The 23,540-nt window shown below is 40.5% G+C and overlaps 2 protein-coding genes across 28 annotated transcripts in view; one reads left to right on the top strand and one right to left on the bottom strand.

Moving 5' to 3' along the window:
* Positions 1 to 9,621, top strand: part of LOC110533559 (potassium inwardly rectifying channel subfamily J member 6) — a 105,691-nt gene extending 96,070 nt beyond the window's left edge. For both annotated transcript variants that reach the window (XM_021617892.3, XM_021617893.3), the window contains exon 3: positions 5,769 to 9,621. In XM_021617892.3, coding sequence (XP_021473567.1) covers positions 5,769 to 6,127 — 359 coding nt within the window. In that variant the 3' untranslated portion in view covers positions 6,128 to 9,621. The remainder of the gene's footprint in view (positions 1 to 5,768) is intronic.
* Positions 9,622 to 19,614: 9,993 nt separating this feature from the next.
* LOC110533558 (dual specificity tyrosine-phosphorylation-regulated kinase 1A) overlaps positions 19,615 to 23,540 on the bottom strand; it is a 56,280-nt gene continuing 52,354 nt past the window's right edge. For all 26 annotated transcript variants that reach the window (XM_090186226.1, XM_090186228.1, XM_090186223.1 and 23 more), the window contains one exon: positions 19,615 to 23,377. In XM_090186226.1, the coding sequence (XP_090042352.1) occupies positions 22,787 to 23,377 (591 nt within the window). In that variant the 3' untranslated portion in view covers positions 19,615 to 22,786. The remainder of the gene's footprint in view (positions 23,378 to 23,540) is intronic.

Raw genomic sequence — 23,540 nt, 5'->3', positions numbered from 1 at the left:
GAAGGAAGTCAGATGGTAATCACTGACAGGAGCCAGTGATTACACTGTTTGATGAAGTGGCAGTTAAGCAAATTTTGACTGGGTTTAATTAACATAAATCTATTACAGTCTATGTTTCTCTGAGAGATTACCACAATAAGCAACATTGGCTGCATGATCTATATTCATTCATAACATAATGATAGATAGCACATGTACCACCACAAAGCACTGCGTTATAGCAATATCAGACCGATTATTCTGATAGGTTGGTTGATGTTTCTTGATGTTTCTGGTTTGATTTTGTTGTACCCATAGTACATATGTTAAAGAAAGTTAGAATGAGATTATGTGTCTTCAGTGTCTCAGCAGCCATTCGGTCAAACAGTCACATTACTCTTCGGTCAGTGGAGGGAGTGATGAGGTTGAAATAAAGAGTGTAGAGATGCAATAGAGAAGCAGGCTTCTGGTTTGCTGCATTTGGCCCTTTCCACTTCACTTAAATCAATACCAGTGGTAACTATCCCAGATGCACTATACCTCGGGTACCATTACCAACAGAGGTAATACTTTAGAGCAGTGCTCTTCATCACTTCTACCGTATCTGTATCAAAGAACAGTGAATATTTCGGTTAGACATGGAAAAAGAGCTGCAGACAAGGATCATTCCCCATCTTGTTGTTGGAACATGAAGAAAAGTCCACCCTCCTCCCTCCTTCTGCTTCTATCTCCCTCTCTAAGCGACAGTGATGGTTTGTAAGGTTGCCGTGGCAACTGCGGTTACTGTGTGCATGTGTGTGTTTGTGTGTGTGTCTGTGTGCGTGTGTGTAAGACAGACAGAGACAGAGAGTGTAAAGCTTGACTCTCTGTGAGCATACGAAGTGAGCAAGCAGGAAAGCCCACTGTGGTTATGTAAGCTCTATTATCTAAACAGCAGGCCACACCAGCCAATAGCTATCTGATTATTAGAGCTATTATCTTCCAACAATTCTGCTTGTGGGTAGTTGCTTTACTTTAGGCGAGAACTCTGTTCTTACAGAGGGAGATTTATTGTACGTAGGAGCACATGTTCTATTTTGATTGTTTTTAATATGACCAATACTTTGATATGGTGTTGCCATGTGGTACATGTTTGTCTCAAATTCTGTCAATTATACAGTCAGGTCCGTAATTATTGGTACCCTTGATAATAGATGAGCAAAAAAGACTGTATAAAGTAAATAATACTAACACTGAGCTACATTGTATGCAAAAAAGGGGAAATTATATTATTTTATACTAGCAACTGTTCAGAGAAATATATTTTAAGTAATTAAAAAGATAGTGTTCAAAATTATTGGCACCCCTGTTTCCAATACTCTAGGACCCTCCCTTTAACGACACTGAGCCTTTTTCTACAATATTTTATGATATTGAAGGATACGTTGGGCGGGATCATAGACTGTTCCTCCATACATAATCTTTCCAGATCCTTGATATCTTTTATCTGCCCTCTTCAATTCAAACCACAAGTTTTCAATGGGGTTCAAGTTTGGAGACTGAGATGGCCATTGCAAAATGTTGATTTTGTGATCAATTAACAATTTATTTGTGGATTTTGATTAGTGCTTGGGGTTATTGTCTTGCTTGAATATTCCCTTGCGGCCAAGTGTCAGCTTCCTGGCAGAGGCAACCGGGTTTTTGGCTCAAATGTCCTGGTACTTGGTAAAGTTCATGATGCCGTTGACTCTAACAAGGGCCCCAGGACCAGTGGAAGCAAAATAGCCCATAAGATCAAAGATCCTCTACCATATTTACAGTAGGAATGAGGTACATTTCTGCATATGCTTCTGTTTTTCAACGCTAAATCACCTAGGTGTCGGGGGAAGAGGGCAGAGGGGGGCACACTTTGTTTCATTGGATAATGACTGTTTGCGAGGGGCCAGGCTGCATGTGTAATTGTCCCGTTTGTAGTCTCTGATTAGCACCATTGTGAGTAAAGTATATGAGGAGCCGGAGATGGACAGATGGAGATGCCAACTTACAGTGCATATAATCAAACCCCAACATTGTCAGAAAAGGAGAGAGGGGGGGGGGGGGGGGGTTTAGGTGTTGACTGACTGCCATTACTACTCTCTGGTATCACAGACCCAATATGCAACCAGTTTACTGTGTGTCCCCCTTTGCCCCAACACCTTGGTAGTTTGAGTGGATATGGCGCCAGTCTTTCTCATCTCTACATGTTAAACTAATAACTGAGGTTAGGTAGAGAACAGTCATTGTTGAAAAGTAGCTGATATTATCTACATTCAAGTCAGATTTACCTAAATAGACAGGTGCAACCACAGATAACATTTGAAACCATCAATTTACTCCATTCCCCCTAATTTGAAGGTTCTACTAGACTTCTATACTTTGTAAAAACTGGTGATGTGAACATTGTGAGGCCAGACTCATTGTTGAATCATTTCTCCAGTGTGTTATTGTGGAGGTGGCAGTGGCCTGTATTGCATGCTCAACTGATGTCATTGCAGATGGATAGTGGGAGCGGTGCCTTGTCATTCAGCCCAGGGCATGTACAGACCGGAGCAGCAGTGGCGTGAAGGAGAATGTTTCGGGTGACAGGGAAGGGGTCACAAGGTTGTGGAGGGCATGATGAGAAGCAGGACCAGCTTGTGGCCATTTTCACGGCTGACCTGTTCTGTGTTATGAGGGCTGTGAATGTACAGTATGCAACACAAACACATACACACATGTAGCCACAGCAGGATGAGGAGACTGTGTGGTCATAGACTACGTGTCCCCCAGACATTTATGTTCCAGGTTTGTCTTACTCACGTGCAGACAGACGCACACATGCACGCACACACACACACACACAATCACACACACACACGCGATGCAATGAACTTGAGTGTTAGGAATGAGGAAGAAGAGTTTGCTCCTCAGATGTGAGTCAGGACTTTAGAAGGGGGATTTCTCTTTCTAATCTCTCCCTCTGCATCACCAATGTCCTTATTAATTGTCATTGCCACAGTCCAAGTGGGAGTTAGTGTTCATTCAGGATAGGGTTTGAAGATAACCCCATTGCCAGGCCTATCCATACTAAACATCAGTAGTAAGTTGGGTGTCTTTCCAGTTATAAATGTCCTCCCTGACTTAACAGACAGACCCTTCTCCCTCTCACTGCCACCTTGCACTGACTTACTGTAATTTATTGGGGGATTTAAAGTGAAAGTCTGCTCCTGATTGATAACAGATGCAGTCTGAAACAGCTAGCTAAAGGACTCTGAGCCTCACAGATCTCCAATTCAATAGCAACATTGCCGACATTTTAAGCTAGCTGTTCCTATCTCCGTTACACACGCACATGTGCCCACAAGCACAGACACACAGAGGCACACACAAACATGCATGCACACACACACACACACACACACAGTGAAATCGGCCCTGGCGCTGGGGCGTGGGTTACATAAATGTGCTCAGCTAGGACTGTGTGTGGGTGTCTGCCTGCCTTTCTCTCCATTCACCTTTGGGCTGTTGCTGTTGTTCGTTGAAATTCCTGCGTTTGAGCACGTCAGTGTTTTTCTCCTGTGTCTTGCTCAGGGGTCTCAGCTGTGAGAGAGTAATCAGCCACTGATGTACCTATCGACTGCACTGTGAGCCCCCTTTAATGATGTCACAGTCTCAGGCCCCCATTCAAGGCTTCACATCCTCGGTAGCCCACTCCCCTGCCTGGTTTAGTTCAGGTTGTGTAAAGACACTGGGCCAGTGATTGGTATAGTGTCAGGATCAGGAGGGGGCTTCCTGAAGCTGAGTAATTGTTGGGTCTGAGTAACACCTACAACAATTGCTGTACTCCACTCAATTTGTCTCCATCTTGGGCGGCTGGGCATTCTCAACCAGTTTATATGTATTTGAATCCACCCCTTGTATGTCTTCATTGAATACATTATTAAACTGCTGTAGCGAGAGAAATGCAGATGTTGCACTTTGTCGAATTGAATTTGAATAAAGGCTCTGGACACTTTTGAAATGTAGAGTGCATGACAGGAACAACAGTTTGTAATGGTTTCCAAGCAGGATAATTATAGAACTTCTTCTCTACAATTTCTATAAACACTATTTTTGTCTGTGTTGTAGTTTGAGAGACCGGTGTGTGTTACACCTCAAAGCAGCAGATTTTATTCAACGTCCATGCTTAGACATAGTTGCTGGAACCCTTAAGGTACAGTACGCCATATTGTTTCTGCAGCGCACCAGCTGCTCGTTGGTTCTGCACATTTTCAGGATAATCTTCCAAATGGAGCTGCAGTACGAGATGTACCAGCCCTCCCTCCACCACCATGATACAGACACAAACACACTATTGATATAGTCCTTTATACCGTCTCTTCGCTTTACTCAATATCCTGTTGATGGCTGCGCTCCAGAGCACCAATTATTCTTGAATTGCATGTTCATTATGAATCCCCCATTGACCTCCCTCCACTTTTGATGCTATAATCTCAATAATTGTGCCATTCCGATGCCCTGCAGCATTAAACGTGTCAATGGGGCTGGTTAGCCATGACAACTATCTAAATTGGGATATTGCTTGTCATTCAGTGCCTGTTTAACGGTTTCTTATTAAGATGTCTTATGAAACCTGCCGGTTAGGGGAAAAAACGTAGGTCAAACGAGGCCACTCATCACTAAGTTATGAGAGGGCTAATCTATTCATGATTATAGGCTCTTCCTCTTGTGTAAGTATTACTGTTTAAATTTTTTCGGCAAATGTTTCAGAAGATGGTTTCCTGTAAAATGAGGAAAATATGTTAAATGGCCAACTTGAATTTTCTCTAATGAGGCAAGGAATTCAGAGACTTTCTAGAGTCATTTTTAACATGTCATTATATTTGACCCAATAACTTATTAATTGAAGTAGTAGCCTGTTTTCCTTGAGAAATATAATAAATGGTGGCTTCACTTAGCCTACACACAGAGCCTAGCAGCACCATTCATTCTAATGAGTGACAATCAAATCTGGTCAAAGTGCTTTGGTTTGGTTTTGTGATTGTGAAAGATGACAGACAATGCTCAGTAGTCAACAGTAAGACCTAAATCATGTTATTGTAATTCAGATCATGTTGGGGAATTTCAAATGAGCTGGCTTATCAACTTCCAAATGCAAAAAGGAAAGTGAGGTTTTACCCACCACATGCACTAAGTAAATAATAAGTACTTGGACAGCTGCTGTGCTTGTATACCACATGTATGTCTTCTGACTATACATGAGCAACGCAAGCTTTAACAAGCCAGCCGTACCACTGTCCACAGAACTTAGACTTAGAGTGCAGCCTTGCACGTGAATGATGAGGATATAAACGCTTACTGTATGTCTCTGGGGTACATTTAGTGTACTGCTGCATCAAAGCTCAAACCAGAGCCTGGTTAGTGTCTCTGTTCATAGTTAAGAGTTATTAATAGTCTCTGTACAGTATGTTCAATACAGCAACCCTTCCTGAGTGTTGTGTGAACTGGATAGGGCTGGATATATTAATGAGTGCTCAGTTTTGAGTGTCCAACTGTATCATCAATGAATAACTTACGTATGACCCTAGCCAGAGATCACTGATTGCTAACACTTAACAATGTTTATTGACATGATAACATGATACAACATTATTGCTCATAAAGTTCCTGTATGCCTGTGTGTGTCATTATCTTGTAATGACGCTGACATTAAATGAGCCATATCCACAACTAGACAGTGTTTTTGTCCATCTCTAGAGGAGGCTAAGTGCCCTCTGCTCTCTGTCCCACAGGGATGACGTGCCAGGCCAGGAGCTCGTACGTGACTAGCGAGATCAAGTGGGGCTACCGCTTCATGCCCGTGCTCACACTGGAGGATGGCTTCTACGAGGTGGACTACAACAGCTTCCACGACATCCATGAGACCAACACACCCAGCTGCAGTGCCAGAGAGCTGACCGAGATGAATTGCCGCGCCCGCCTGCCCCTTACCTGGTCCGTGGCCAGCAAGCTCAGCCAGCAGGGGGTGCTGGAACCTGAAGGCCGCGAGAAGAAGAGTACTACTACCCTGGTAACCCAGGAGGAGGGGCTGGAGGAACAGACAGAGAGGAACGGTGACATTGCTAACATAGAGAGCGAGTCCAAAGTGTAAAGGGGAGCGAGAGAACCTAGAGCCAGGGGGGCTGTGTGAACCGTACTGTGGCATCTCTTCTCATGACTGGCTGACCAGGTGAGCTGGTCCCAGGTTAGAGGTCAGGGCCAGGGCAGAAAAGGGGGCGGTCTAGCCCGAGGAGCCCTGCAACAAAGACAGCTTAGGCCCTCATCGGGTCATTTACTCTCCAAAGATAGCTGGTAAACGACAATGGCTGGACTGGAAATCTCTGCGGGCAATTGCATGTTTTGAAAACATTTTAGTTCTTCTTCAAAATACAAATTCCTATTATTATTATACATTTTTTATTCGAATATTAAAACCTATATAAAAGTATATATTCTAGGGCATTTGCATTTGTATTTTTTGTATGTACTATTTGTTTTGTTGCTGAAGTGTGAATATTTGACAGGAAGATGTTTGATACTGATTCATTTAGACCAGGTCTGTACATATTCTATGCCTTATGTACGAAGCTTTCTTTACATTAGGGGTTTTCAGAAATATATAAGCATGTACAAAAACTGTAGTTAATTTATTCTATATTGTGTACATAAGAGAATAATGTTGATTGTAATAGGCAAGACAAAATAACTCTTAACAATTCTGTATGCAAGCCCTATAGACTATTAGACCAATGGCATCCTCACATCCTTGCCCACTTGGCAGAGATGTGTTAGACCCTGACTGTGCATGTCCACTAAACATACCACCAAGAGGTAGTGGGAACTGACGCCCATGACCCTCAAGTATCATCAGTCCAAGTCTCCCCTCCTTGAAGACCTTTTTGTGCTCATAGGATAGGCTTGATGCAATACCCTTTAAGTTGGGAATGGAAGCTGGAAGGGAGAATGAACTGAAGGGAGTTGAACTAAGTTGCACTTCGGAACCGAGTTGATGTCTGTGTGACTGTTTTCTCTCCATTTGTTTTGGCCGTATTTCTGTTTTGGTCATATAACTAAACATTAAAATCAACATATGCCCAAATACTACTTTCAAATATGATTTAGGAATTTCTTCATAAGAAAATGACATAGTAAATAACATGTTGGGAATACAGGGCTTTCACGTGACATTATCGCTGGAGAGTGTGGTGGAATCTCAGTCTTATATGGCAGTACTGTACCTCACAGTAAGGAGGAGGAAAATGACAGGAAGGAAGTACATGCTCCTTTGTTCAGTAGTTGTCTGGCCACGAATCAAAGCTCCGTTATGAAAGACTGACCATCAGAGGCTGTCAATGTACATTGTTAAAGCGTAATATTCCCTTACCGAGATGCCTATTATCTGAAACCCAGTATTATTTTAATGGTGTCTGTAACCAGCCAGGCCAGACATGAATGTAGGCAACTGTATGTCAGCTGAAGATATGGAGGTTGCCATGGGGATGAGGTGGTCTTGTTATGCTACAGACCACAGGCCGGAGTGAGTGTCGTGGATAGCCACCCAGTGGAAAGTTCCATGCAGGCCCTCTAGTTACTGGCACTGTAGGGGTTCATGATATAATGATGGTACTGTGTAGGGTCTCACTGAAAGTATAACCGAGGCAATGTAAACATAGGTCTTGGAGGGGAAAGGGGCTGTCTCTATTAGAGGTCGACCGATTATGATTTTTCAACGCCGATACCGATACCGATTATTGGAGGACCAAAAAAGCTGATTAATCTGCCCATTAAAAAATATATATATATTTGTAATAATGACAATTACAACAATACTGAATTAACACTTATTTTAACTTAATATAATACATTAATAAAATCAATTTAGCCTCAAGTAGATAATGAAACATGTTCAATTCGGTTTAAATAATGCAAAAACAAAGTGTTGGAGAAGAACGAAAAAGTGCAATATGTGCTATGTAAGAAAGCGACACGTTTCAGTTCCTTGCTCAGAACATGAGAACATATGAAAGCTGGTGGTTCCTTTTAACATGAGTCTTCAATATTCCCAGGTAAGAAGTTTTAGGTTGTAGTTATTATAGGACTATTTCCCTCTATACCATTTATATTTCATTAACCTTTGACTATTGGATGTTCTTATAGGCACTTTAGTATAGCCAGTGTAACAGTATAGCTTCTGTCCCTCTCCCCGCTCCTCCCTGGGCTCGAACCAGCAACACAACAACAACAGCCACCACATCGAAGCAGCGTTACCCATGCAGAGCAAGAGAAACAACCACCCCAAGGCTCAGCGCGAGTGAAGTTTGAAACGCAATTAGCTAGCCATTTTCACTTGGGTTACACCAGCCTCATCTCGGGAGTTGATAGGTTTGAAGTCATAAATAGCGCAATGCTTGAAGCACAACGAAGAGCTGCTGGCAAAACGCACAAAAGTGCTGTTTGAATTAATGTTTACATGCCTGCTTCTGCCTACCACCGCTCAGTCAGATACTTAGACTGTCTTTCTGCCCCCAAACGAGGCAGTTAACCCACAGTTCCTAGGCCGTCATTGAAAATAAGAATGTGTTCTTAACTGACTTGCCTAGTTAAATAAAGATTAAATAAAGGTGTAAAAAAAAAAAAAAATCTGCAAATCGGCGCCCAAAAATACCGATTTCCGATTGTTATGAAAACTTGAAATCGGCCCTAATTAATCGGCCATTCCGATTTATCGGTCGACCTCTAGTCTCTATGGACACAGGCAGATGGACAATGATTTCAATAAAGCTCCTATCGTCGCTGACGAACATGCTCACTTTTCTAATATGAAGGAAAGGCTTCAATCTTTCAGTGTGTCTCTGAGGTGAATCCCACTGTCGTGATTGGCCCATAGCGAACAGATGAAAGCACACTGGGACTATGTAAAGAAACCATGTGAGGGGAAGTTGGGGAACAGCATTCAGGCCTACTCCGACAACTTTAACAAAGTGCAGATCGAGGCTGTTATTTTTCTTCTTTTCACATATTTTGCCCACTTTATTTCTGCTGCAGAACTACTTTTCTAAAAGCAATTTATTTGTGTTTCTGGCAAAATGTTTGATTTGAAAAATGAACAGTGTAATATGACCTAACAATGTTATCACTTTACAACAGTGTGAAATGTCTTTACTGCGGAACGTTTTAGCTCTGCTTGTCACTGATAGCACACTTGTGTCAATGAAGAACATTTGGAAACACTTTACATTAAGTTGCCCTTATATGATGCAGTTAGTCTATAGCTATTTCAATTGTTTTTAATTGTAATCCATATTTGTTACAGGTGTAGTTACTGGTAAATACTTTGATTTTATAAAAAGGGTTGATATTTCAGCTATGTGGTATTTAAGCAGCTTAATGTAAAGTGATCGACATGCAGGCATCAACATGCAGTTCATTTGACTTCTGTCCATCTCCGAACAAAGGCTGAACTAAACAGACATGTTTATTATATTGACTCCTTTATTTGACTGTATTTATTAATTTGTCATTTTAATACCAATCATGGTTGTATTAAGTTGTAACTTTCACATGATTACATTCCAACATACTGGTTCATAAATCAACTTCAACAATACTTCTCACCGTCTTTTATTGATAAAAATCGTATTCTACCTTTTGTGTGGATTTAATGAAATTGAGAAATATATTCATACTGTGGTCAATATTGTGAGAATTATTCATTGAAAGGAACAATCCTATTCAATCTAAAGGGCGGGCACCTTTTAAACCATGTGGTACAGTACAGGACCAATAAATGGTAGAGCTAGAGTTTGGGAAGACCCACTATTTTGGAATGGGGTGTGATTCTCAAACACTGAGGGTTGCCCAATGCAAAGCACACCAACCCATTATTTACGTAAATTACAACCAACCAGCACCCAAACCCCAAGAGGGGACTGTGTTTGCCAGCTCTGCTTCAGTGATGTACCAAACAGCACCCAAACCCCAAGAGGGGACTGTGTTTGCCAGCTCTGCTTCAGTGATGTACCAAACAGCACCCAACCCCCAAGAGGGGACTGTGTTTGCCAGCTCTGCTTCAGTGATGTACCAAACAGCACAGCTAAGCTAAAGTCCTGTTCTTCCAGGACTGCTTGTTACTCAAGCTTCTCAACTCTCATGACATGCAATTGATTTGAAGTATATAAAATGATGACAGTAGAAAATTAATCTGTTTTGTCTCTCACAAAATTATCCAAATCAGAGTTGAGAAATGCCACCAAAAGAAACTGCAACAGCACAAAGTCAAGTCGATATTCATTTAACAAGACTTGTCATTAGCACTCTATACAGCTTGAAAAAGTACATAGTATATTGTAATTATGGCTGGGTATGGACTTAAGATAGTTTAGCAGCATTAATGCTTAACTTCATAGTACTTGCATTGAATTGCTTTATTATGCAAATGCTCAACTAATGAGCTAGTGGGACCAATCAGCACTACAGTACATATTACAGCTTTGATTGAGACCCCAATACATGTATTGTTAAGCCTTTTATCTATGTTGAACTGGTCTTCTCTGAATTGTGTTGTGTGTAACAATAAGGTTATACTCGGACAATAGACAAGAATAGAGGTGCCGTAAATGTAAAGATCCGCCCGCCCCTTTTCTTCAATTTCAGCCAAAACTGACATACCCAAATCTAACTGCCTGTAGCTCAGGCCCTGAAGCAAGGATATGCATATTCTTGGTACCATTTGAAAGGAAACACTTTGAAGTTTGTGGAAATGTGAAAGGAATGTAGGAGAATATGACACAATAGATCTGGTAAAATATAATGCAAAGAAAAAACAACCATTCTTTTGTTTTTGTAGCATCATCCTTGAAATGCAAGAGAAAGGCCATAATGTATTATTCCAGCCCAGATGCAATTTAGATTTTGGCCACTAGATGGCAGCAGTGTATGATCAAAGTTTTAGACTGATCCAATGAACCATTGCATTTCTGTTAAAAATGTTAAATCAAGACTGCCCAAATGTTCCTAATTTGTTTATTAATAACTTTGTTCATAATTGCGCACTCTCCTCAAACAATAGCATGGTATCATTTCACTGTAATAGTCACTGTAAATTGGACAGTGCAGTTAGATTAACAAGAAATTAAGCTTTCTGCCAATACCAAATATGTCTATGTCCTGGGAAATGCTCGTTACTTACAATCTCATGCTAATCGCATTAGCCTACGTTAGCTCAAACGTCCCAGGGAAGGAACACCGATCGCAAAGAAGTTTTAAGCGTGACTATGTGTGTATTTGCGTATGTGCGTGTCTGTTCCCCAGCTAAGTGAATGATTTTCAAGATAATGATACATTCATTGTGTCTCTCTGATCTAAAAGCCCGACTCCAAGACTGTGGCTCTGAAATACCAGTTTCAAATTGACTAGATATGTTTCTCCCTCATAGCGGGGACCCTTTCAACATCCACCAACTCAGTATCTTCAGCATCACATCAGCGTGTGTCAAAACGCCTCTGCACCATTTTGATTTAATATAGATCAGACTTGATTTTTCATAACAACATGGGCCGGAAACGGGCTTGACAGTTAAGCAAAGCAATAAAGCAACGCACTTTGCCCCTGACAACAGTCAAGTCGGATGGCAGTTCATTGTTTCTGTTGCAAGCAGAGGTGGGAGGCGGGGGTGGGGTGGACGGCCTACCTGGGGAAGTTTTCCATTTCCCAATGCTGAAACCAAAATGCTATCTGCTATCACACAAACGCACACACAAGCTCACAGTTGCACCCAGATGCGCACACGCCCACACACATTTCAGTCACAATCTGAGGTGAAAGTGAATGTAGCCTACTTTATGGCTGAATTTCAGGACCTTCAGAACGGGGGATTTTATCAGATGTCCATTATATTACTCAGCATTACCCTCCTACTCATATAGATGAGTAGGAGGGTAATGCATCAAACAATCAAAATGTGCTGCTACAAAAACGTTTTCATTTTGGTTTCTCCGTGGATTTGTATTCATTGCAGCTTAAGAAACAAAAGTAAAAGATAGTGATAAAAACCTGTCCTTTTCTATAGACCATCTCTGCCTTTCCCTAACATGTCAGTGTGATAGCACACGGGCAATGGATGGATGGAAAGCATGCTTTATATGAAACCGCAATCATTGTTGAGTAACCCAAATGACTATAGTGACACATTTTTTAAATACATTTATACAGTATGTTTGAAAGAAGTGTGTTTGTGTGTTTGATTTGCCCCCAAAACAAGAGAAAGCGTAAGTGGTATGAATCAGCGTACTTGTTATGGGGCTGTGTGTTAGGTGTTGTTAGGGGTTGACAAGCCATTAGACATATATGAGGAACATAAATATAGTTAATATGCATTAAACAAAAAACAAACAAGGAAATATAATTCTTCAAGAGCATTTCCATTTCACTGGTGATACAGGTAACTGCCAAAATAAATGAGGGATACAAAGTACTGTATATTGAAAGCAGTTTCTTCCACACTGGTATGGTTCCTGAGTTCATTAACATCCCATCATGTTTAGGATAAGGTATAAAATTGTGTTTTAGGTTATTGTCCCACTGAAAGGTGAATTCCTCTTCCAGTGTCTGGTGGAAAGCAGACTTAACCAGGGTTTCCTCTGGGATTTTGCCTGTGCTTAGCTCCATTCTGTTCATTTTTTTATCCTGAAAAACTTCCAAGTCCTTAACAATTACAACAACACCCATAAGATGATGCAGCCACCACTATGCTTAAAAAATGGAGAGTGGTACTCAGTAATGTGTTGTGTTTAATTTGCCCAAAAACACAACACCTTGTATTCAGGACAAAAAGTTAATTGCTTTGCCATATTCTTTACAGTATTATTTAGTGCCTTGTTACAAACTATTTTTATTCTGTACGGGCTTCCTTCTTTTCACACTGTCATTTAGGTTAGTATTGTGGAGTAACTGCAATGTTGTTGATCCATCCTCAGTTATCACATGTCTGTGGAACTTGTTCAGTTTATGTCTCAGTTGTTGAATCTTATGTTCATACAAATATTTACACGTTAAGTCTGCTGTTGACAGTGAGAACGTTTCTTTCTTTGCTGAGTTTATGTAACCCAAGCCCTTTACTGCTACCTACAGTAGGCCATTGCATAGCTAAGTGAACCCAATGTAATGTAACTTCCAATTAGCTATCTATCTTGATGTATCATTGTAAGTTAAAAACACAAGCTCGAAATGCAATTGTAGATAACAGCCATGGAAGGGGGTGAAACGACTGCAGCTCCAGCTGTCAGTAAAGGGAGAGTAGGCTACTGGAAAGGGCAGGTCATTTTGTGGGAGGACATTATGAAAATATTCTCCAGTTCAAGTCCATAGCGAGGAAGACTATGTATTAGGACAGAGAGATAATAGCAACATAATATTCAGTGCTGCCTAATTTTAGTATAATGACGCCGGTTTCTTGGTGTTTTTTTCTGTCCTCAGATACGGAGAGCTGTGAAAGCCGGTCCGCAGATAAAAAGGTTCCAATGAATGTCCCAAGAGCCTGCACACCCGGTACCTGGACTATGGTTGGCCAGATTAGTACTCTAAAAAATATATTTTATTATAGTTAAAATGTTCATGTTCTGTTCACTTAATACATACTTTTAAATTATATTAAGGTGTCTAATATAATACACTAGTCAAAAACTAATGTAGACATTCATTTCCAAATGCCTTCAAAATCTTTTTTTACAATGGAGTGCCAAAATTGCTGCGGGTGGCTTCAAAACAACACCCCCTGTAAGTAATCTAGGGTTAATACATATCATTGGTTTGAGAAGGATGAATTACAAATGTCCCAATATTGTCCCAATATATAACAACTCCTTTCTTTCCCACACTTCACTATATGAAGTTGCTAACACCTGGGCACACCTTCGATGGCCTCCCAGGAACTTGTCACAGGGGCACAGACCTCACCCCTCACTTAGTCACATTTTAACCCTGCACAAGTCCAGCATCACCACTTCTCCTCAACCCACCCCTAGTCAAGAATCAACCCACCCTTAGTCAAGAATCAACCCACCCCTAGTCAAGAATCAACCCTTAAGGTTAAGGTTATGTATAGTAACCCTAGGTGTAAAATAATAAATAATGACTACATCTCAGAAAGTTTTTAACTATCTAGAGGAGTAAAACAAGGTTGTCCACTATCGGCATATCTATTTATTATTGCCATCGAAATGTTAGCTGTTAAAATTAGATCCAACAATAATATTAAGGAATTAGAAATCCGTGGCTTAAAAACTAAGGTGTCATTGAAAGCTGATGATTCATGTTTTCTTTTAAAACCACAATTGGAGTCTCTCCACGGCCTCTTAGAGGATCTAGATACTTTTGCTATCCTCTCTGGGTTAAAACCAAATTATGATAAATGTACCATATTACGTATTGGATCACTAAAAAAAATCACATTTTACATTACCATGTAGTTTGCCAATTGGGTGGTCTGACGGATATGTAGACATACTCGGTATACAAATCCCAAAGGAAAGAAATGATCTCACTCCAATACATTTTTATAGAAAGTTAGCAAAAATAGATAAGATCTTGCTACCATGGAAAGGAAAATACCTGTCTATTTGTGGAAAAATCACCCTGATTAACTCCTTAGTTATATCACAGTTTACCTATTTGCTTATGGTTTTGCCTACACCTAGTGACCTGCTTTTTAAAATATATGAACGGCAAACCAGATCAAATTAAAAGGGCCTATTTATTTAACGAATATGAATTTGGTGGGCAGAAATTATTAAATATTAAAGCATTAGACCTCTTACTAAAGGCATCAGTCATACAAAAGTTATACTTAAATCCAAACTGGTTCTCTAGTCAATTGGTACGAATGTCTCATCCTATATTCAGGAAGGGCCTTTTCCCATTTATTCAGATTACACCTGCTCACTTTCGGTTGTTTGAAAAGGAAATAATCTCCAAAATATCTTTATTTTTTAAACAAGCCTTAGAAAGTTGGTTGCAATTTCAGTTTAATCCACCTGAAAGGACGGAACAAATAGTACAACAAATATTGTGGTTAAATTCAAATATACTAATTGATAAAAAAAACTGTTTATCTAAGAAATGTTTAAAAAAGGTATAAATTTAATGAATGATATAAATAGGACTGGTGGAGTTATGTCGCACATGCAGCTAACACAGACATATGGAAATGTCTGCTCTACCCAAAATTACAACCAATTAATTGCAGCATTACCACAAAAATGTAAGAGGCAAGTAGAAGGGGAAAAAAGTAAGGATCTTGTCTGTCGGCCCTGTATTAAAGAACATAAATGGTTAAAGAAAAGTGTGATAAATAAAAACATACCAATTTCATTTAAGGACCAAAAAACTGACAGCTGTGACATATAAATTGCAAAATAGTTGGGAAGAGATTTTCGATGTACCCATTCCATGGCACATGGTTTATGAATTGATACGCAAAACAACGGCGGATTCAAAATTTCTTGCAACTAATAGAATGTTATATATATGGGGGATACAATCTTCCCAGCTCTGCAGATTCTGCTGTGAGGAGGCAGAGTCATTAGATAATTTATTTTGGTACTGTCCATATGTAGCTCATTTTTGGTCACAGGTCCAGGAATGGCTGAAGAATTGCAACATTTGCCTAGAACTAACCCTACAGATAGCAATACTGGGTGATTTGAAAAGCCATAGTCAATCAATCAATAATATAATAATTATTTTAGCAAAAACATTTTTTTTAAATTTACAATCTGTAGAAGCTATGAGAATAGGAAGGTTCAATTATTTTGTGAAGCATCACAGCACAGTTGAAAAATATAAGGCAAGTAGAAATCCGAAATGGATGATGTTGAGAGACAGATGGGAGGGGTTGAGTGGAGCTGAAGGGTGGGACTAATAACAAAAAAATGTATATGTATATAGGTTCGGAACTTTTGTGAAATAGCATAGTTACAAATAGAAATCAAACTGGATGGACATCAGAAATAGAGGAAGGACTAAGAACAAACAAGAGAGAACTATTGTAAAGTAGACTGTGTCTGTAGAGTATGTATAAGATGTATGGATTGAAGGTAGAAGCAGAAGTGTTTATTAGTTTACTCCAATTGGGGGATCGGCGGAAGGGTTTGTGGGGAATAATAAAGGTATATTCTTTAAAAAAGTATGTATGTCTATATAGGTATGTGTATGTATGTATGTGTATATACAGTGCCTTGCGAAAGTATTCGGCCCCCTTGAACTTTGCGACCTTTTGCCACATTTCAGGCTTCAAACAAAGATATAAAACTGTATTTTTTTGTGAAGAATCAACAACAAGTGGGACACAATCATGAAGTGGAACGACATTTATTGGATATTTCAAACTTTTTTAACAAATCAAAAACTGAAAAATTGGGCGTGCAAAATTATTCAGCCCCTTTACTTTCAGTGCAGCAAACTCTCTCCAGAAGTTCAGTGAGGATCTCTGAATGATCCAATGTTGACCTAAATGACTAATGATGATAAATACAATCCACCTGTGTGTAATCAAGTCTCCGTATAAATGCACCTGCACTGTGATAATCTCAGAGGTCCGTTAAAAGCGCAGAGAGCATCATGAAGAACAAGGAACACACCAGGCAGGTCCGAGATAATGTTGTGAAGAAGTTTAAAGCCGGATTTGGATACAAAAAGATTTCCCAAGCTTTAAACATCCCAAGGAGCACTGTGCAAGCGATAATATTGAAATGGAAGGAGTATCAGACCACTGCAAATCTACCAAGACCTGGCCGTCCCTCTAAACTTTCAGCTCATACAAGGAGAAGACTGATCAGAGATGCAGCCAAGAGGCCCATGATCACTCTGGATGAACTGCAGAGATCTACAGCTGAGGTGGGAGACTCTGTCCATAGGACAACAATCAGTTGTATATTGCACAAATCTGGCCTTTATGGAAGAGTGGCAAAAAGAAAGCCATTTCTTAAAGATATCCATAAAAAGTGTTGTTTAAAGTTTGCCACAAGCCACCTGGGAGACACACCAAACATGTGGAAGAAGGTGCTCTGGTCAGATGAAACCAAAATTGAACTTTTTGGCAACAATGCAAAACGTTATGTTTGGCGCAAAAGCAACACAGCTGAACACACCATCCCCACTGTCAAACATGGTGGTGGCAGCATCATGGTTTGGGCCTGCTTTTCTTCAGCAGGGACAGGGAAGATGGTTCAAATTGATGGGAAGATGGATGGAGCCAAATACAGGACCATTCTGGAAGAAAACCTGATGGAGTCTGCAAAAGACCTGAGACTGGGACGGAGATTTGTCTTCCAACAAGACAATGATCCAAAACATAAAGCAAAATCTACAATGGAATGGTTCAAAAATAAACATATCCAGGTGTTAGAATGGCCAAGTCAAAGTCCAGACCTGAATCCAATCGAGAATCTGTGGAAAGAACTGAAAACTGTTGTTCACAAATGCTCTCCATCCAACCTCACTGAGCTCGAGCTGTTTTGCAAGGAGGAATGGGAAAAAATGTCAGTCTCTCGATGTGCAAAACTGATAGAGACATACCCCAAGCGACTTACAGCTGTAATCGCAGCAAAAGGTGGCGCTACAAAGTATTAACTTAAGGGGGCTGAATAATTTTGCACGCCCAATTTTTCAGTTTTTGATTTGTTAAAAAAGTTTGAAATATCCAATAAATGTCGTTCCACTTCATGATTGTGTCCCACTTGTTGTTGATTCTTCACAAAAAAATACAGTTTGTCTTTATGTTTGAAGCCTGAAATGTGGCAAAAGGTCGCAAAGTTCAAGGGGGCCGAATACTTTCGCAAGACACTGTATGCATGCGTGTATGGATATATATATATATATATATATATATATTTACCCCAAAAATATGGGGGATTGGAAATGATGCAGACAATTACATTGGAAGCAACATTCTTTCCGCAATATTAAGCTGATCCACCCTCTTAAAAAAAAAAAAAAAAAAAAAAAAAAAGAATCAACCCTGCACTAGTCAATTCTCACTCCTGCATTGGTCAGTAATCAAGCCTCATTTTGTATTCTCACCCTGCACTTTTTTTGCACAATGGTGAACTTTTCCATTAGCCGAAAAACAGGCACATTTGACAACAAAAAAACATGGAGTTATAAGTTTGGGAAAATGTAGCTAGCAATTACCTTCATAATTAGCTATGATTAAATGAATTTCAATGAAAATGTTGCTAGCTAATATGAATGTCATACATTGGCACTCCACTGGCAGCAAGTTAACTCAACCACTCCACTTCCCAAATCTTGGATACCCTATTACATTCTTAGAATTCTGATACATCACCATAGTTAATTAACATTGGTTGATTTAAGCAATAAAGCAAACCATGCCCATTCTAAAAATGAAAGCAAATTAATTGTCTATAACTCATTGATCCTGCTTTGTAACTAGACCTACTCCATCTATGTAGTTTGGGTGTTAGCTAGCCTGTCAATAAAATAACACAGCTAGCTAGCAAGTTAAAGATGGAACACCCAGTAGGGAAACCAGTGCCACTTCGTTTCTTTGACGAAGCAGAGCTGGGAAGCATCGCAGTAAAATGTATTTCAGTACATAATGTCGTTCTATCATGCGTGCAATGATGTCCCTAAGATATTGTATTGTTGAAATGAATTAAATCATAAATGATCACTAGCTGGCCAATAGAAAAGCTCATTGCGATTTAAAAATGTGCTTTAATGCAAGAGTGAGAACTGATGCACAGGTGAGTCAGAGGGGTGATACCTGAACAATGCAGGGGTGAAGCTTGACCAGTGCAGGTTTGATACTTGACTAGGGGAAGGATGAAGTTCGAGGAGGGGTGACACTTGACTAGTTGAGAAGTGAGGTCTGAGGAGGAATGACAAAGTTCCTAACAAGTGTTCTGTACTTCTAACACCAATACAATCCTGCTGTCTACCAATCAGTCCAACACCTCAGCCACTACTCGAAATACATGGTCTCTGGTGTCAAACAAAGGAGGATGCCTCTTACAGTATATCAAACATCAAGAAAACAGCAACTGCAAAATGTTTCAGATGTTGATTTCACCAGGTATCTCGCAAGTGTTACCTGGCATGTCACACCAAGCAAGTATTCAAATCATTGCAAAGCGGTAAGGACCAAAGTATTTTAGGCTCGCTTTCTGCAGCGCCTGAACATTCGGTTTTACTTGGTTCTTCAGTGCCATTTTGACTCCAAAATGAGAAACATTCCTGAAATTCCATGAGAGTAAAGGAACTGATCTATTGGCAAATTCCATGAGAGTAAAGGAACTGATCTATTTGGACATTTTAAGAATGATCGCAATCCTTTCATAAAAGGACCAAGTGAAGAGGGTTAACACATTCAATGCCATTGTGTAAAAAGGTTATTTGAAGATTGTGCTTTTCATTATCCTTACTGAAGCATAACATTGTCATGATGGGAACTAGACTAGTTAAAATACTTGGGTTGGCATTCTAGACATGTCTACTGGGATTAAATTCCAGTCGTTACCCATCTGAGAACCAAAAAAAGTGGCAGGGAAAAAGGAAACAAATAGACTCAGTACAAGTTGATTAACTTTTTTAAATGTTTATATCATACATAAGACCGCTTGAATATAATACAAAGGGCTTGTCCATTTAAAAAAAAATGTTTGGAACATTCTAATATACAGAGAAAGTATTGACTAGATCTGTGGACACAAGTATTTCTTTTCCCATGCCATTTAATCTTTACAATGCACGTCAGATGTCCTGTAACCAAACTGTTGTCAATCACTCAAAATCAGACGACTGGGGGGACAGGAAGGCAAGGGTGGCAATAAAAAGCCTGCATTCCAATTAAACAGGGAGCAGAGCAGAAATGATATTGAACACTTGGGAGTAAAAGTTGGATGTTTGTTGACGATCGTGGCTTTCACTTTCACACACACGTATCAGTAGCCCGACTGCAAATGGCCCCACGGTGGAAGCTTATGCCAATTTTAATGCACCCAAAAATAGTTCCTGTAATATATGTACATAATTGCGTATGTATTTATATATTAAAACACAGCTGTCATTCAGGTTTGTAGACACATCCACACACTATACCCTGTCTATAATATTTACGGTATGAATATCTACTCTCCTGTTAATTTAAACCCTAAAAGTTTTGCATTTGTACTGGCATTGTCAACTACTTTGGCCTGGAAGCACGGTTACCCACTGACTAATATCACAGAACTTCCACTGCATGGTCTCCACATTGACTTAAATGTACTCAAAATACCATTAGGAAAAAAGTAGTGAGTTCTAAACTTCCTTTATTAAAAAAATACAAATATATACATAAATTCTATTTCAGCTATTAAAATGGGGTTGAAAAGTAAACACCTGAAGCCTGTGATGTCATGGACCCCTTTCCTCTAGCTGTTGCAGCCCCCTTAAATTTTGCAAAGGGTACAAAACTTAGGCCAGTTCTCCCGTATCCTCAGGCATCACACGATGAGACTGGAGTAGGACACTCCAGCAGGCAGGGCTCACCTTTCACACCATTCGTCCCTACTAGTTTCCTTTTGGATTCAACCTCTATGGTGAGAGCTTCAGTCAAACATGGATTTTAGCTAATTTAGAGCAGTATCCCAGCTAAAATGTGGATGTGTACAGTGCCTCTCTGCTAGCTAGGTCAAAAAAGGTTGTTTCTAAATTGACAGGGGAAAAGGGGCACCATTTTAGCCACTGCCATGAAGACTGCCGAAAGTAGTTAAGGCAGCTTTATCCAGACAGGCACGTTTGAAATAGCCGCTGAATACCTGGTCACAAATTGAAGGATTAATGCACTGTTCACATCTTTCCTCTCCCACTTTCAACTCATGAATACGAGGACTTGCCTCAACTAACAGCAACCATACTGATACTCCGGAACCCGCAGAGTAGCAATCAGCGTTGGCATCTATTGTCCCTCAAGCCTTGAGAACAGAAAAAAGTTATACCAATGAGAGATTTGTTTTTGATTGTTGTTTTTTGTCTTTTTAGAGAGAAAAAAAACCCTTTACAACCAATTCTGTTGAAGATTCAGCTAACAGTAAATGTACTGAGTTCAACAACAACTCCAGTTTTGCTAAAGCAATAGATTCAGCCATTTTTACTGACATTTTAAAAAGGTCTTGATACACCTTGTGTCAAAAGTGCAGAACTGCTACATTATTGGTTACAGAAATCTATGTGCTATAAAAACAGCTTTGGTACAATAAATTATCAAAAAGGGAAAATAAATTATTGTAAAATTCACAGCATAATTGTGAGGCAAAAAAGCAGTCACATAAAATTCAGCACGTTTTCATATTGAAGATGAACAGAAGACATTTTTGCAGAAGCTCTGTTGGAGGAACCACATGCTGAAGAAACAAAGAAAAGCAAGTAAAAAGTTGGAAGGGACACAGTCATAGCCAATTCATCCATCTTGCAACAAAAATACTTCTGTGAACTTACAAAGCCCGGCAATCACTGGACCTCGCAAGTCACACGTTTTAGTTAAAGGCCTCAAATTCCCATTCTCAAAACACATTTTTTCCTACTTTTTCTTTGTTAAGAATTATGTTTGTTTTATACCCAAACTTCAAAAATAGAAAGCTATTTTCTCATTTAAACAATAATGTCCAGCTTCTTTCCCCACCCCCCACCCTTAATTTCAGAGTCCCCAAAAAACACAAGGCCAAAGAGTTATCTAAAAAACCGGACACTGCCCAAACAACTGTACTGTAGGTCTGGGGTGGCTCGGCCCTGGCCACTGCTCCTAAGTACATCTCTTGAATGTGGCCCTTTTCCAGTCCAGGGGAGGGCTAGGAGGGCCCACCTTTACTTGCCTGGGGCCTCCCAGCATGGCACTCTGCTGCACAGCTGTACATGGCTGGCCCCCGCGCAGCGCATCCACATTCCTCTCAAAGAAAGTGTGACAGACAAACCCAGCGAGATGGAAAGTCCCTGTATAATGCTTCAATCCTCTGCCACTCTATGGACAGGTATACTACAAAGCAGGATCAATGAGTTAGCCAGCCAACTTGCCTAAATATTCGGAAATAACTTATTTTAAAAAAATAAGCTTGAAATGGAAATGGTCTAATGACAACAACCTGGTTGTTTATAAAAGTTAGCTAACTCATTGATCCTGCTTTGTAGTATACACTTCATGTCTCACAGCTCACAGGTGGGATTGTACAACAGAACAGAAAAATTCAAATGAGAATATAAATCCAGAGAAAATTATTCTTGCCGAATATGGAAAAAAGTGCAAATGTGTGGATAGGAGTTTCTGGAAATGTTATGGTGCTGTAACAATTCCTTTACTAAATAGCCGTTAACAAATAATGTCTACGTCATTTTCTATCCACAGACTTCTAAACTCTCGGCTGACAATAACAAGGAATAATGCAAACCATGCAGTCAAGTGAGAGTTGTATGTGAAATGAATGGATGTTTCAGTACTGTTGTGAAGTATGTTATGCAAGAACGTTTGTAGTAAAAATCTAATTCCCTGTAAACACTGAAAATGGTGGAGCGAATAATCCCATTTGAAACCAAAGTGAAAAGAGAAACCCAAGGGTGACATGAAGAGGAGTTGGAGAAATGGTGGGCTTTGCACTGTGGTAGAGAGTAAGTGATAATCTCCCCCTCTAGTTTAAAGCAGCTTTTTGATTCTTTACTCACTTTTTTTGTTGAAATAAAAACCCACCACCTTCAAAAAAACAAAACATTCTCAGTTTAGTCACGAACTGGCGACAGAACTCTGCTGTACACAGACTCCTGCCATGGGCGACTCCTCCCTGTCTATGCCTTGTCTCATGCCCATGGGGTAGGTGGGGTGGCCCGCCATCCCAGTCTCTTGTCTGGGGTTGGAGAAGGCACCCAGTCCCATTCTGCCGTTCTGGCCAAAGTCCACGGCTGCGTTGGCAGGGAGCGGGCGCAGCTGGTAAGCCTTGTTCCCCTGGGTCCCGGTGGAGGAGGAAGATGTGGAGGAGGAGGAGGAAGACAGGGAGGTCATAGACAGGTGGCCGTGCACCACCTCCACCGTGTTCTCTGTGGAGGCACTGTTGATAGGGGAGTGGTAGAGGCGGGGCCGCGCAGGCAGGCCCTGCTGTCCATGGGGGTGGTGGGGTTGATGGTGTAAGTGATGGTGTCCGTGGTGATGGTGCTGGTGGGCGGAGGAGCTGTTGCCGGGGGCCAAGGGGTGGATGGCCTTGGGCGCCTGGGGAGGCACGTGAAAGGTGGTTTCCTGGACGGGGTGGGTCTCCACTGTCACTGTCTGCGCCCCTTTGCCACCAGCCCAGCCAACTGGGTGAGGGAGCGGCTGCCTCGCCTGACACACAACAGCAACAGTCAGTAACTCAAATGACTGATAACAGGTTATTCAACTCTGTCTGAAGAGCGACACCTATGTTTAGAAAACCCAATACTTCCCCAAGCTGTGCCTATGAGGGCTCATCCATCTCAAATGGGAGTTGAGGTAAAGGTTGTTAACC

This window comes from Oncorhynchus mykiss, chromosome 10, assembly GCF_057628025.1.
Source record: "Oncorhynchus mykiss isolate SJ-2025 chromosome 10, ASM5762802v1, whole genome shotgun sequence".
NCBI lineage: Eukaryota > Metazoa > Chordata > Actinopteri > Salmoniformes > Salmonidae > Oncorhynchus > Oncorhynchus mykiss.
Note: the sequence above shows the minus strand (reverse complement) of the source record. Positions and strands in the feature narration are given on the sequence as shown.